The 16,298-nt window shown below is 41.1% G+C and overlaps 1 protein-coding gene across 2 annotated transcripts in view; it reads right to left on the minus strand.

Annotated features, from left to right (window-relative positions):
- The window catches only part of GALNT18 (polypeptide N-acetylgalactosaminyltransferase 18), a 230,734-nt gene that overhangs the window by 125,827 nt on the left and 88,609 nt on the right, over window positions 1–16,298 (minus strand). For both annotated transcript variants that reach the window (XM_066551766.1, XM_066551765.1), the window contains exon 3: window positions 4,323–4,515. In XM_066551766.1, coding sequence (XP_066407863.1) covers window positions 4,323–4,515 — 193 coding nt within the window. The remainder of the gene's footprint in view (window positions 1–4,322; window positions 4,516–16,298) is intronic.

Here is a 16,298-nt window from a genome sequence, read left to right on the forward strand (position 1 = left end):
CTGCTGCAAGCCACATACTATACCATGCTATTTGACAATCTCCAAAGAATTCAAACATCTGAGCTATAAATGCTTCTTTTGCCTTCCACCCTTCCTGCCTTTGCTTCTTTCTTTTGCTTTGCTTTCTTCCAGTCAGTTACAATGACTGAAAAGGTTGCTTTGCATTTACTGGCCAGGTTTCTCTGTATCAGACAGTCTATGCAGGAGCCAGACCCTTGGAAACAGCTCCTCTGCTGGGATCCTGCTGCAAACCTTCTTTCCTGCTATGCCTCCCTCGCTCATCACTTAATCAAAGAAGAATATTACCTCCCTCTCCCGTGTGTGCTTCAGCACAGTGGATCAGGCAACAAAAATTTACAAGCCAACAAAGTAGAATCTTAAGTGCACCCAATTGAAAGGAGCTTGGGAGACAGTTTCAGGACCCCTAAATAACCTAAATTGTTATGATGAATTTGTGCATGAGCTTGTTTCATTCACATTTCACTCAAAACAAGCTTTGTGGGTACTGTCTGCCCTACTAAAAGTAATGAGCACAACAGAATTATAACTAACACAGAACTATTATCCTCTGCTCCTGCATGCAGCAAGGGCAACACTACCTTCCTAAGTGCTTCCAAGCTCATTAGAGCTATTTGTCAGTCTGTGATGTAGATAAGGCCAACAGATGCACAGAATGTGGGGAACAGCACAGCACCCAGCTTCAGCAGCACAAAATTAGTCCTGGCAGAGACAGTACTCCACAATAAACCCTGCACTGTCTACTGAGTATTGCAAAAACAGCCCACTTCACAGTGCAATGATTACTTCAGGAGGCTAAAGTATCCAGGGCATCTCTTATTTGCTTCAAAGAGATTATTTTGGACTGTGCTGGGGACACCCTGTGCTAGCACAAATACTCACAGTGAAAAGGAACCAAATTCAGAATGGGACAGGAGGCTCATGGCTGTACAGATGGTCAGAAATCACTCTGCAGAACCTAAAGCATGAGAAGGTCCTTCTGAAAGGTGTGACAACTGCCACAGCTTGACCCAACTGTGCTCTGCTGGATGTTTCGAACCAATGTGATAATCTTTTTCTAGAGAGGCCAGAGTTCAGAGTCTTGGGCAGAGTGCACTGCCCTAACTGCTAAATGTGTTCTACTGCCTCTTCATGCCACCCACGCTGAAGGACTGGACAAGGATTTTTGCCCTCTCTTCCATCTGTGTTGCAGCTCCACAATCTCTAATTGTCCTCTTCTTCTGTCATGGCATTTAATGCTGACAATCTCAACCCTAGAAAATGCTGCATGTTATAATTTGGTGTTATTACACACGTGGAATGGCCTTTCTCTCTGCAGAACCTTGTAAAGACATGCTGAGTTCCCCTGCTAAGATATGTAGATGTGAATTCTCAGAGCACTGCAGGCAGAAAGGTCAAAGCTGAGTCATACCAGGATGATATAAAGGAGTAATATCACAATTTTGGCAGATCACTTAATTCTCCTGCTCTCATCTGGGGCTAACAATGTGTGAATTTCCTTAGGTTTCAGTTCCAAATATTGTTGTCCTCCCAAATTCCTGTACTCCATACGATAGATTCTGAATACAGATGACAGACCACCATTGAGCCCAGACAGAACTATGTGAGTTCTGCTCCTTTATCTACCTGTCACAAGCCTTTGCTGGGATGCCACTGCCATGCTGACTCTTGCAGAATCACTGCTAAATCCAGGTTAATGAGCTTGGTTAGACCTTGGCTAACTGTGCCCAGGTACTGTGGTTGTATCTGTGCTCTCATGCATTTCTAGTCAGAATAGAAATACCACAACTGACTGAGTTCCAGCAAAGGTGACTAACTTGGGCTCCATGTCACTTGCTGCAGGCTCTCTTCACACCACACTGTCCTTGGCTTTTAGGCTGTGCTGCTTGAGCCCAGTACCTGCCCAAGGATAATTTAAATACAGTTATACAGATGTGGGAAGTGACTTCTGCACTTGGCTTAAAAACCAGGTGCTAGAAATCCCGAAAATTGATTATTACACTGGGAACATACTTTCACAGGGTAGACTTTTTTCCCCCACAACATTCATGCATGTGCTCTCACACAAATGAGAATTTGCTTGTTAGGAGCAGGAATTCTTTTTTCAACCTGTAGCTCTGCACTCCACGGGGTGCTGTAGCTACAGCAAACAGTCTGCACACTGCCTGACAACACAGTTCATTTTCCTCAGGGTCAGAACTTACTACATCCCAGTGTCTGAGTCTCTGCCTGCTCCCCAGCCTAAAGGGTGCGGGGAACCTGCCTGAGCTACCATTACTAAGCCATTATTTTGTATGTATGTGTCCCTAAACATACTGTGATGTCTGTCATGTTTCTGGGAGATAGTCAGCAAAGGATCAAAACTTGCATAGGAATTAGGATCATGATTCATTTCTAACTAGAGTTTCTTTTAAAATCCTGACCTTAATTTATTTTCAGCTACAGTAACATTCATTTTCTCTATATTTTAAATTTCTAAAACACAGCATTATAAAAAATTGATATTTAAATCATTCAGAAGAGTAATTTCAAAAGAGCTATAAGAACAGAAACATTTCTATCACTGATGTCTAGTTAAAAAGATTTCTTTTTCCTTCAGATCAGTCTACAATTAAAAAACAAAAAAGAGACTGTCCCTAGAGGCATTGCTAAACTGATTCAAGCAAAACACAAATACAATTGCATGGACTTTGATTTCTTCAAAGTCAGTATTACAGCAAATCTGCAACAAAAATGTTTCTACAATGCAATATATAATGAAATATAGCATAGATACTGCTAAAGTGCTGCCTGGAATGGTGTTCATATATTTTTGCTATCATCAACTTAATGTGCAGCAAAATGCACTCCTGCTTCAGTTATTAAAATATTTGGTTAGAATAAGTGCATACGATCACGTTTGATTCACCAAGTACCCAGCACATTTATTTTAATGATTTCTTTTTTTAATGAGCTGCAAAAAAGCAGTCTTCCCTCCACCTGCTTCTCCATCTCCAGAGCTGCTGTTTGTTCAAAGCATCAGATATATCACCAACGCTTCAAAAAGTTTGAGCACTAACTGTCTCTGCTGCACAAACTGGCCCCAGATGCACTGAAGGGAAGGCTGTTCCCTCCCCTGCTCCCATCCAACTCCCCAAGCCATTGTGGAATAACACTGGATGTGTTCACCCTGCCTGGCAGGCATGATTGCCAGCAGAGACCTGCCCAGGGAAGGAGGATCCCGGGGCTTTCAGTGTTTGGCTCAAAGGTGTATTTCACCACTGAAACTCACCAGCTTCACCTGCCAACTGACCTTAATCAGGCAGCTCCGTGCTTTCAAACAGAGCAGCTCTTATTTAGCCAATTATCTGATAAAACTGAAAACTCGCATGAAAAGGTTCTTCTTTTAGCAGAAAAAATACACCTGCTATCTAATGTAAATTGTAGGTGAGATGAAACTTCCAACAGATGCTGAAGAAATGTTCATGAATACTTAGTGGGACTTTAACAGAACTGACTTTGGGCTCAGCAGTGCTTCAGAAGACAATGGAAATGTACAGCCTTCATCTATTTGATAGGAATTACTCGTTCTGGCTGTTACCTGTACCCAGACCTAGGAGGTAAGCCTTGCAGGGGGAAAAGAGCTGGAAGGCCGCAGTGTGGGCCTGCAGGGGAAAAGAGCTGGAAGGCCACAGTGTGAGCCCACAGATGGAAAAGAGCTGGAAGGCTACAGTGTGGCCCTGTAGGTGCAAAAGAGCTGGAAGGCTGCAGTGTGGGCCTGCAGGTGGAAAAGAGCTGGAAGGCTGCAGTGTGGGCCTGCAGGTGGAAAAGAGCTGGAAGGCCACAGTGGGGCCTGCAGGGGGAAAAGAGCTGGAAGGCCACAGTGTGGCCCACAGGTGGAGAAGAGCTGGAAGGCCACAGTGGGGCCCACAGGTGGAGAAGAGCTGGAAGGCCACAGTGGGGCCCACAGGCGGAGAAGAGCTGGAAGGCCACAGTGGGGCCCACAGGTGGAGAAGAGCTGGAAGGCCACAGTGGGGCCCACAGGTGGAGAAGAGCTGGAAGGCCACAGTGGGGCCCACAGGTGGAGAAGAGCTGGAAGGCCACAGTGGGGCCCACAGGTGGAGAAGAGCTGGAAGGCCACAGTGGGGCCCACAGGTGGAGAAGAGCTGGAAGGCCACAGTGGGGCCCACAGGTGGAGAAGAGCTGGAAGGCCACAGTGGGGCCCACAGGTGGAGAAGAGCTGGAAGGCCGCAGTGGGGCCCACAGGTGGAGAAGAGCTGGAAGGCCGCCGTACGGGCCTGCAGGGAGGGCACCCCAGGACTCACGCGCTGGGCCGCAGGTCTGGCAGGGCCCTGTCCAGTGGCAGGCGGTCGCTCAGGTAGGCGTTGTAGCCATAGTACTGGAACTGCTTCAGGGCCAGCCGCCTGTTCTCAGGGCTCAGCTCCTGCCCCCAGTGAGCAAAGAGAGACGAGTCCGTGAACGCTTCTGCAGGGTTGTCTTCCAATTTTGGTGGAGCTTCTACGAGAGACAAAGACAAAAGGAAACAGTAAGGATCTGCTATTTTAAAAAGTGTAACTTCAGCTCCACTTGCTGCCTGTAAGTCTTCCCATGACATGCCCTCACATACTCTTGTGTCAGTGTAACTATTAGCACCTAAGGCTCAAAATTTAATAGTCAAATAAAGTTAGGTAGAAACAATTCTTTTTTATCACAAACTGACTGAAGGCCAGGACTGATAAATCTAAATGAATTAAATTTCAGAAGGAGCTTTATCAGAAAAGAATGCTATTTTGCTTTTATATACTAAGATGAAATATTTAATTTCAGCCTGGATTATCTTGCTAGGAAACAACTGAAGTTTTGAAGAGGAAAAAAAGAATCTGTACAGAGTGCACAAAATAGCTGCCAAAGTTTCTGTGTAAATGAAGTTCTTTAAAACTACATATTCAACACAGAGAAAATGCACTGTACTAGGCATCCCATGTTTAAATAGCAAACTAATTTCAGTCATGCAATAACTCTATGCTCCAGTTTACCAATCCAGCCTATTTGAGTTTTCAGTCCATATTTAGGTGCATGCGATGATGCTACTGGGATCATCACTTTGTAGTATTTGCTTGATTAGAAAAGGTTTTCATTTCACAAGGCCACATCTCTGGCTGTTATGCCAAAACAGAGAGGAGAGGGAGGGTTATACCTAGAACTCAATTTAAGAAGAGCTCCAGTACAATGAAATCACAGCATTCATTCTCAATGTTTAGTTGCACAGAAAGTCTGTTCAAGATGTCTTGTGAGTTCTCTGTGACAGACACATCACAGCTGACCACATAATCTAACCAAGAGAAGCCCTTGTTTCTGTAAACGCTTTACAATCCACAGCACACCAGTAAAGCAAGATCAAATGCCTTAATTGACTCAGATTTTTCAACTAGAGCCACACACACACACAAAAAAAATCTTTAACAGCGACCCAACCAAATGAAGAACTCTCCTTTCCAAAGGGCTGTACTTACACACACAGAGACTTATGAAAATTAAAGTGAATCTTCTGAAAATCTGTCAATTGTCCCCAAAGTCCTCCTCAGCACCCAGAGCCACCTAAAGGCCTGAGAGCCGACTTAAACTTCATGGAAACACCTAAAGACAACAGTTTATGAACTAGCACAATATGCCATCAGAATCCTGACTCCCAAAGAATGTCAGGAAGCATCCTCTGATCTCCTACTAGAAAGAACCCAAAATGCAAAAACATAAATTGAGAAGACTAGGTTATTTGATTTGTTCAAGATGTTCTCCTTTTTCTTTCTGACAACACTGACAGGAAACTAATGGCACTCACTTCCTACACCATGTTCCAACCTCTGTAAACATGAAATGTTTCTTTACTTGTCAAAGTACTGTCTCCAAGCCTGAATTCGGGAATCAGCTCCAACTCTTCAAAGATGAAAGACAAACTAAACCCTCAGTCAAAGGAGGAAACTACTCTGATAGGCCCTGCTACCACACAGATAAACGTCTGAGAGACGAGCTTGGCAAGTACACAAGTTGGATAAACTCAGATCATTTAAGAGGGTCATAACTTGAAAAAGAAGGCTGGCATTTGAATACCACTTTAAAAATCACAGCAGCATGGGAGGTCGCAGATGTCTCTGTCTTTTCATGGAGGAAGAGCCATCCCAGAAACAACTACTTTCACAGACTCACACATATATTGAATATATTGAATTTTATCTAATGATTTTGTGAATCTCTTGCTGTTTTCTGATTGAAAAAGGGCTCAGTAATCCAGGTTGTATCTCAGTTAAGATTTTCCAGTAATGGATATCTGTGAATTTAGTTTCCAATCTCTACTAAACCACTTACCAAATGCAGTAATTTTTTTGTATGCTAAGCAAACATGTTATTTCAATACATTGCTCTACAGAAAAAAAAAAAAACACATTAGCAGGAACTTCCAATTACAATTCCAATCAATGGAATTAAGCAGGCATCTCTGATGATAAAGCCTTTCTTTCCTTTATTTGGCTGAAAACTCTTGGGGGAAGCAACTTTCTTCAGCCAGTCTCTCACAAGAAATAAAAATAATGATTACAGACCATCAGCTACCTTTTGACTGGTGAACAAGTGCATTTGATGTCTTGTCCTCAGTAAACAGGTCATGGCCTGTGGCCAGGCCTCCTTCCCACCTGCTCCTGCAGGTACAGAATGATGGCAGGGAGCAAAGGCCCAAAGGTGACCCATGAGCAGTACTGCCTGAGGCAACACTAGGTAGGCACATTCATCTGCTCAGTTAGTACCCAAAAGGAAAGATCAGTTCCATTTCTCCTGTGGGAAGAAAGCCTGCTACCTGCAGCACATCACTGCAAATATTATCTGGAGGTCCTCCCTATATTAACTTTACATACCATGCAAAACTGTATCCAGACACGAGCCTGATATTAACTCCTGGCAGACTGACTCCTTGCAGTTCCATCAATTAGTAGCAGAGATTTATTAAACAGATGTCAGCTGGCTGCACACCTGGGCCAAGAAGTCTCCTTCCAGAAGACTGGCTGGTCATGGCATCAGCCTGGAGTTGATCACACACTGCTTACCTGAGCCAAAAACCCCACAGTTTTTTTCCGAAATCATCTGTGTCTCTTCAGCTCATACATTTCCTAGTTAAGAAATTAATGTTTATATAAATCCATTGCTTCATTTGATCTTTATGACCAGCGGCCAAGACAGAAATTCACTCTCCTCTTCCTATTGCTCATTCTATAAAATAAGTCACAGACACCAAATCAAAAGATACCACTGAGATAATAAGGGATAGACATTTTGTTGTCTGATTGCTGCTTTGTTCTATGACCTCTGAAGAAAGCAAATCTTTCATTTATTACCAATTAACACAATCAATTAATAACTTTGATTTATCTCCATGAAAGCCTTTGAAACTCATTGAGAGAGACCCATTTTTCAGCTCCATTCAGATTTCAACATGTCTTCCTAAGAAAAGTTACCATGAGCAGGCTTACAATTAAGAGAAAGGATCAAGTCAGAAAGGGTTGCAAAAATAGTTGCAGAGACAGATTCAGACATGCTGTTTGTTCTCACAAGTACCTAAGTTTCATTTTGGTTCTATCCCTTATTTGACTGCAGGTCGATTCACAAAAGCAGCAGTGTTTCACATCAAAGCTTTGCCATTGTGAAAACGCCTTCCTAGGAAACAAAACTGCTTTACAAAGACTGCAGTGTAGCCGTATCTGCTGATTTCATTAAGTGGCAGTAACAAGAAGGTAGATAGAGTAAGTCAGCACAACCACCCTGTCTGAAAAAATACCCCTATGTCAGCTGAAGACATCTATACCTGCACTAAATGATACATGCTCAGGCGGAACAGGCTGCTGACAAAAAGAAGAATGAGCTGGAAATTATGCCAGAGAGTAGGAGGAAAGGCTTTGATCATGTTCTCCAGTGCCTGACCCTCTGATTTCCCAGCCCAGAGAGGAAGGAACAGGCCATGATTACAGAGGTGATGCCACAGCTGTGCCTTGCCTCACTGTGCAAGGTGGACTCATGATGTACATCTGAGCAGACCATCATTAAAGGCAAAACAAAGCTCAGCTCTCTCATGGGGCCTAATGGCCTCAAACTCTGGCTCTGGCTCCCAGCACTCAAAAGATCTATATTCTATTTCCTGCAGGCAGTAGCCTTTCAGCTTTCTGTGGAAGGAAGGATCTTTTCATCCTTTTCCTCTGCAGGTGCCCTTCATCTGTTCAGCAATCCATACCCTCTTGCCAGAGGCCATTCTGTGTGACAGGTAAAAATCCCAGACTGGCATTGGATCACAGAGCCATGATAGTGTTTAGAAGTGGAAAAACTTCACCTAAACTTTGTCACACAGCAAGATACACAGAGGAAAATCACACTTTTAAAATCTATTGTAATTCATGAAAACACTATCAGCATTCTCAAAAACTGCAGTTTGACAATTCCTGTCTTGCAAGGCTGCTTCCAAGCAGGACCCTGCTATAAATCCTGTATCAGATGAGTGAACCTGCAAATGAAAACATCCTTGTTTGCATGGTGTGGTGAAACACTGACAAGCAACAGTAGAAGCAGCTCACCAAGATGCACCACTGCATCAGCCATGGAGAAAAGTACACTCAGAAGACAAAAATTGAAAGTTACAGTGACAGATCTTCCCTCAAAGAAGTTATTTTACTTATTCTCTCACCTCCCAAAAAAATCACAATACTGCTGGCAAGGTGTCAACATCAATATAGCTTTGTGCTGAAAAGCGAACTTCACTCTTTTGAATATTCAAGTTAATTCCTCTTGGCATTCTAGTCTTGTTCCCAAAGAAATGACTTTAGCAGAAGTGCTCCTAAGAAAAAATGCAGTATCTAAGTGGGTTAAATCCTGCTACTGCTGCTTACTTACAGCTTAGTACATCATACTGAAGTTGCCTGGGCTCCTCAGAGAGACTGACAGAGCCTGTCAGACACTGTCTGCACAGATGACAGAGCAGCAGAGCCATAATCTTAAGAAAAAATAAACCTGATGCGAACTCCATACAAAACACACAACCATCCTGAGAGGATTCAGTCCATATCCAGTCTTTGCATACCCCAGCACACTCTGTAGTCAGTGTAAACACTGGGCAGATGTAAACACTGTAGACAGACAGGGAATGGGAAAAAACCCCAACAAAAGAAAGGTGATCCTCTCCTCAACAGCTGTCAAGAAATCAGGATAACACTATGAATAGTATACAATAAGACAGAACTTTAAGGATTAAACTGTGTATGACAGCACATATAGAAGGAAATGCTAAAATTCTCTCAATTTTAAAATTTTTTAGAACTTGAAACACAATTTATATGTTATTAATTCATATGCTGCCTTTACTGCGTTTCAAGCAGCCAATACACGCACATAATGCTATAAGCTATTACATGCTACTAACATATATTTTCATTTGTTACTGTTAGGAGTCTTTTCTGATAAATAATCCCATGCTTGTTGTGCATATTAGGGTGGAAATTCGGTCCAGTTCTGCTGCTTAGTGTAGGTGTAGAAGAAGGGATTACAAATGGCCTCACATTGGTAAATCACAGTTGTACTAATTACCAAAGAACAGCCTTGGCCTTAATGGGTCACAGCTATGACTAATAAAGATAAGTGTGATAAAAGGGGTGGGTTGGCTGGTCAGGGAGAGCCTGGAGGAACAGGACCTAGAGGAAGAAGGAATGATCCAGAGAAACAAAACACAGAAGAGAGCTGCTGCTGCTTCAGAAGCTCTGCTGTGAGATCAAGCTGGGTCTGATGGAGTTAGAGCCTGCAGTCACAGTCGATCTAGGTAAAGCCTGTGCTCAGAGGCAGTGAGGAAATCCTTGCAGTCGTGTTCCAGCAGGAACAGGCAGCAGTCAGTGTCTGTCAGAGACACCCACAGCAGGAGCTTGCTGCAGTCAGTCAGGATGGCTGAGCTGTAAAGATGAATAAACCAGGCCCCTCTCCACGTTGTTAAATGAGGGTCTGTGTCTTGGCTCATTTCAACCCCTAACGAGAGGTCTCCTGCAGCACTTGGCACCCAACAAGGACAGGCCTCCATGTAGAGGATGTGGATGCTTCCTGCCCTGGCAGACTTTCATAACCCAAGAGCTCCTAAAAAGTTATCTCACACAAGTTACTTAACACCGAAGATCTCTGGAGATGACTCTCAAAACGTGCTCAGCGCTAGAGGGCAGTGTAAGAAACAGCAACATTTGGGTCCTAAGAGAAATCTGAGGGTTTTAAGACTTCTCAAGAGCTTGTTAAAGAGCCCTCAGAACTACAAACCAATAAACTACTAATTAACCAGCAAATTCCATTATAGTGGTTATTTCCTATAGGTAAGAAAAATGAAATTTTTATTATGCTATTGAGTCAATGCTAAACTATTTGATTTGGGTGCACACAAACAACACTTTATAGGAATGAGGCCTTTATAAGGGCTCTATATTTCTTCTGTATGCACTCCATCTGGCCTATTCTGATCTGAAAACACTATAAATCCTGGGCACTGTTGTTCCTACTAGGTATGTTCTTACTACAGCCTATTAAATTCCCCTTTAGCCATAACTGTGCCATGGATATGAATCAGGCCAGACAAGTCCATGCATCATTCTGGCAAAGTTAACATAAAGTTACTACAAGCCTGGACAACTTGAAAACAGAGTAAAGGCTTCTAATTTACTGGAATGGGATTATCTAAAGAAATACAAATTTCCAAGTACAACCCATTTCCCCTCAGATGAAGACATAGAACTCTCTGACAGGTACCAATACTGCACTTTTAAGGTTTTCTGTATCCATTGACATCAATATTTTGTCAGGGACCAATTTTGTTTTCTCCAATGTATAAAAGGCAGATTTTCAAAAAACACACTATGAGGATATTAAAAACTAAGGAGTACCAAGTTCCAAGTCTTTTGACTTTCTAAAAGGCACCTTTCAGCTTGTCCTAAGCAATACCTCTCTGCATGCCTTCTACTTGGAAACCAGATTTTAAGACAGTATCAATTCATTTAAAGCAACATATAATTTCTTAACTACAGACCTCCAAGATAAAGAGTGGTCAGAATAATTATTTATAGACTATAATTTAAAGGATTACCTTTATTGACTATAACATAAAGTTTCATTAAAAGAAGTAGGTATTTAATGGCAAAGTTATTTTTCTCATTTCAAATAATTCTGTACTTAAGGCATTAATTTTAATCTGTAGACAAACATTCCACAATTTTTGGAATAACAGTCTAAAAATACAATAACAATCTGCCAAAAACTGCCTGAAAATTGATTTGGTGAATTTATTCAGTTGTGATACACAAATCTCAGTATCACAAACTGAAGTGTAAGTGCCCTGAACTAGCAGTGGTACCCATAAAGGAAAGAGAAGAATGAGATGGGCACTATTACCTCCCTAATTTTTCAGACAAGCAGAGTTGACAGCCTTGTTTCAGGTCATGGTTCTAGTTAGGAGGAATAAACCCCCCTGCAATGCTGATTAAATCAAATTGTCAAGGAAGATGCTAAACCAATTTAAGCCAATAATCTCTGATCTGTGCAATTTTGTAAGTATTACTGCACTGGCCTAAAATGCTTCCTGTCTTGGATAAAAAAGACATGTTATCATCACACATAACCGCTATTCTTTTAATCAATTGTGATAATATTTTCAAAATGCCCAGGAAATTTTATCATGGTGAACCCTATACAAATGAAAAGAAAACACAAATTAAACCCCAATTTTGCAAAACCAACAGTTTTTCATTAGGTTCACTGATTACACTGAGTATTTTTTCCACATAAGATTGGAAGACAACAGAATTTCACAGATGAGAGACCAGTTTGCATGCTGGAAACAGAGCTGTGCCAAAAATTGAGATTGCTTCTACTTGATGCTGAGGCACAAAACTGAATTTCTAATGACAACTTTCCTCACTTCCTTATCACTGTGAAAGGAAGTGGAAACAGGGGAGATCTACATGTAAAGTGCAGTTTGCAAAGGCTCCACATTAGGGCTTGGGGTCTCAGACCTCTCAAAGACAAAGCACAGGGAGTCCTCAGCAAGACAGATGATAAGAAGGTTCACAATATCCCACTGATTGTAACTGCACGTGTTCCTAAATTTAGGCATCTGCTAATGGGCTCACTAAGAAAGTAAACTCATCTGCATTTAATGAATAGCAGCCCACATTTTTCTTGGGGATTAGTGGTGTTTGCATCAGTGCAGCTGAGAGGCTTTAAAAGCTCCGTGTGTTTTATATCATAAACCCAAGTCTGTGTCACCTGGAGTAAACATGAAAGGCATTTAACTATTTTGAAAACCATTTTGCCAGGAGCTGTCAAGCTGTGACACAGCTAATTAGTCATATACATACAGCTTTTCTTTTTATACAGAGCTGAGTAATCACACCAAAAGTAAAGTTCACACAAGGAAACAACTAACTCTCTTCTACAGTCACCCAACTCAAAGCACTGAAAATAGGCTTCCTCTTTCAGTAATCACACAAACTGATATTTTTCTCTGCTTGCCAGGCTATACTGAGCTCCCTCAGATTAGTTCTACTTCAAAAACTTCCATTCAGTTCTTTCAGTCCTCTGAGGAATTTTGTTTGGCCACTTCTTCACAAACACAGAGGTTTTAAAGAGCAACAGCTCCCTCACTCAAGGCATCCTTTCCTTTTTTCCCAAGTGCTTCCAACATTAGGCGTTGTAAGCTGCTCCACCCCTTCCACCACCCAGCAGCTTATTACACAAACACTCAGCTACGTGGGCCTCTGCTTGACAGGGCTCCCACTTAAAAAGTTCTTCTCAAACACTTGCTAGCATTATTGCACTGTGGAGCTACTTCCCACTGCCAGGAATTTTCCTAAGCTGCCCCAAGAGACAGAGATGAGTGTCAGTTTTAAAAGGAACACGAAGAATTATGAAGAACAGGGCTGCTTTGAAGAGCCAGCACACTCTTCTATAAAAGCATCTTCCATTCTCAGGTGCCACTGCCCTTGCAATGCTTAAAGCACTGGGTATAGACAAATGCAGCAGCAGGGAGCAGGTGTATTTTAAAGGTTTGTAAACTACACTTCAATTAAAAATTTAAAAAAAGTCAACTAAGCATAATACAGCTTTTCCTCTTGGCAGAAAAACATGAATGACAAATGAAAAGCATTCTCCCATCTTTGATACCAAGTAGATGATTTCTGCTAATGTTAACATCAATAATACACTGAGCCTATCAAGATGTCAAGAATTCTCCTGGACATAGTAGGAAAAATTTTAAAAAATGCAATCAAATTAAGTTCTCTGGTTTTCACAGATATTTGGGTAAATGATGTGAGATGATACTTTAGCTTAATTTTGGAAATAGGCCAGTGAGTCAAAAACATGCTGAGAGGAGCCAACAATTCACGTGGACAAGCAGCAGTCTGCATCAACAGAAGGCAAAGAGGAACTTCTAGATGGCACCCAGCAAATACTTTGGTTTGCTATTATTCTCAGCTCACTCTCTATCCTACAATGAAGAACTTGGAGAGGTATCTATTACCTGAGAATTTTCCTCTATTGTCTTAATTTAAGAAGGGCAAAAAATGGCTTCAAACTTAGAGCATTCTGCATTTCCTTTGCAAATTTAAAAAGCAGAATAGCTTCAAAAAATCTTTTCGAAATTGCATTAGGTAGACTGTTCCTCTGCTTCAGTTATGTGAAGAATGGGAACATCTGGCTGGCTGGTGATTTCTGGTTTGTTTTTTTGGGTTTTCTTCTCTGATTTTTTTTTTTTTTTTTTTTAGGTCATCACAGTCCAGTCAGAATTTTAATTAAAAAAAAAAGGAAACAAGAAAACCCCAATAAAACAAGACTAAAAATAGCTCAAACCCAAAATACAGCTAGATTAGAGAATGAAACAAACTTAAAGCTGGAAATACAGTTTTAAACAGAAATAAAAAGGAAAAAAAGGAAAAAAAGGAAGCCAAGAAAACCTGGACTTACCGCCAAAATAGGAAAGTAAATTAAAATAATGGAAAATTTAATTTATTATGCAAGATACAATAGACAGTTTAGTTAGTAATTTCTCCTCAAAAGACTACAGATTTCCCTGCAGATCTGTGACTTTAGTGTGAGAAGCATTATTGAAAGGGTCAGAGATTCACAAATCAACCTCTTGCAAATGTGCTAAATCAACACAGAAGAAGAGAAGTAGAAACATCTTCTAAGGTTTTATATTTATTACCTCTCCTGCAACATAAACCAAAGTTAAACTTTGGTAAAATTCAGACACATTTTTCTTCTTCCTGTCCTCACACCACACCTGATTATGAGCTTCTGTTAAACCCACAAAGCAAAAAGGATGAGAGGAAGAAAAGCTCCATCCCTTACTGGCACATATTTTGGAGTTGTGCAAGAATTTTCTTGTATTTTTTTAATAACCCTGTGTATTACGCATCCTGAAGAAAAAATCAACTTGTTCATTTTGTCTAAGATAAAAATCAAGAGTCCTTATTAAGAATGGTTCCAGCCCTCACCAGCACAGCATCCCAATTGAATCCAGGTCAAAGTAGCACTCTGCCTCTTGCACTGCACCCACAGAAACATCCACATCTCACTGAGTCACTGTGTGCAGTGCTAAGAGGCACAGCTGCAGTGGCATCCATGGCAAAGCTGCTTAAGTGAGTGGGAACAAAGGAGTTCCTACTGATTTCTGCCAGGTAAAGATTTAGGAGAGCATTTAAAATATTCTACTAGAGGTAAAATTCTCATCTAAGCTATATTAAAATGGACAGGAGTAGAAGTTGCTTTATTTTTAAAAGCTGCAGAAGCATACCACAGTTACATTTCATGTGCATTAAATAGAGGAGAGCACTTAGGAGATAGCTCATATACACATAATCCCAGAGAGGTGCTTACTAATCCTAGCTGCTCTAAACTGAAACAGAATTATCTAGGAGTGTTAGCAAACATCAGCAAAACATCAACCTAAAAAAGGGATAATTAAAACAGACTTTCACCAGTTTTGTAGAATATCTTTAGTACTAGACAACCAGGGACTTTATTATTTATCATCATTACTTGTAGTAGAGACTATTTAGGATAGATACCAGAAGAATATTTTCTGATAAAACAGCTGAGAATTGTGAGATATTCAATTTTGAATTTATACAGTGCTTTTAGGAATTGTTAAGCACGATACCAGATTTCATTAATCCTGAGGTCATGTCCAAAATGAGCAGTGGGTTTTTCATTTCTCCACCTGCCCTGCAGGTGTTTGAAATCCACAGGGCTTGCAAATTAATTACTGATCAGTCACTGGGGTGGGATGGGCTAATCAAACTCTATTTGAAAAATAAAAGAATGAAAAATTCATTTTACCATAACAGTCATTATATTAACTGCACAGTGAAGGAAGAAGTTCTAGAAGCAGCCAGCTCTGAACAGAAGACTAGGGAGAAGCTGATGTCTCTTTGAAATAACTGTTCATCAATAAAACAGTGATTTTCTATATTCAAAGTGCAAGTAATTTTCTCTAACAGCAAATGAAGTTTCTTAACAGTTTGTTTCCAATTAATCTTTGCTCCTGGAGGAAAGCAGCCCTTTAATACTTTGACACTTAAACACAGTTGGCAGTCAAGTAAAGGTAACAGCAGTAAAAGCTCCAGAAATTTTGTAAACAAATCCTAGCTTGAGGCAATGTCAGAGAATTAAATGTTTTACCTGGAAAATGGAGTATGGAATATTTTCATCCAATAAAAAGAAATAATTATGAGATTAATTTAAACAAATTAGAAAGCAGGAGGGAATTTCTCTGGCAGGAGAACTAAGGCTCATTGCCTTAGTCCTAACAAACAACTCCAAACCTTAGCCACAAGAAATTTCCCAACCCCCCATAGTGCTACTTCATGTCCCTGGGGAAGGGGATTTGGTAAGCCTGCTGAGGAGGCATAGCTTCTTCCATGGGCAGAGCCACAATTTGGCTGGAATTTTGTAATGCCTCTACTTCCCTGTCCACCTGACTAAAATGCACTTATGCAATCTCTTTCCCTGTTTAGCCAATGGTCATTGTGTGAAAGAGGTCAGCAGGTGCACAAGAGTTGGAGATTTTACTCCCAAGTTGCTTTTGCATGTTAAGTTCACTTACCACAAAAATCTATAATTTGCATTATTAAGAGCTTAATGCTCCCAGCAAGTTTTGGCTGGGTTACCGAGGGCCAAAAAACTTGCCAATGCTTATTGAAACACTCCTGAAAGGAACAGACACTGACACCAAGGGAACTCCTACA

The sequence above is a fragment of the Molothrus aeneus genome, chromosome 6, assembly GCF_037042795.1.
Source record: "Molothrus aeneus isolate 106 chromosome 6, BPBGC_Maene_1.0, whole genome shotgun sequence".
In the NCBI taxonomy this organism is placed as follows: Eukaryota; Metazoa; Chordata; class Aves; order Passeriformes; family Icteridae; genus Molothrus; species Molothrus aeneus.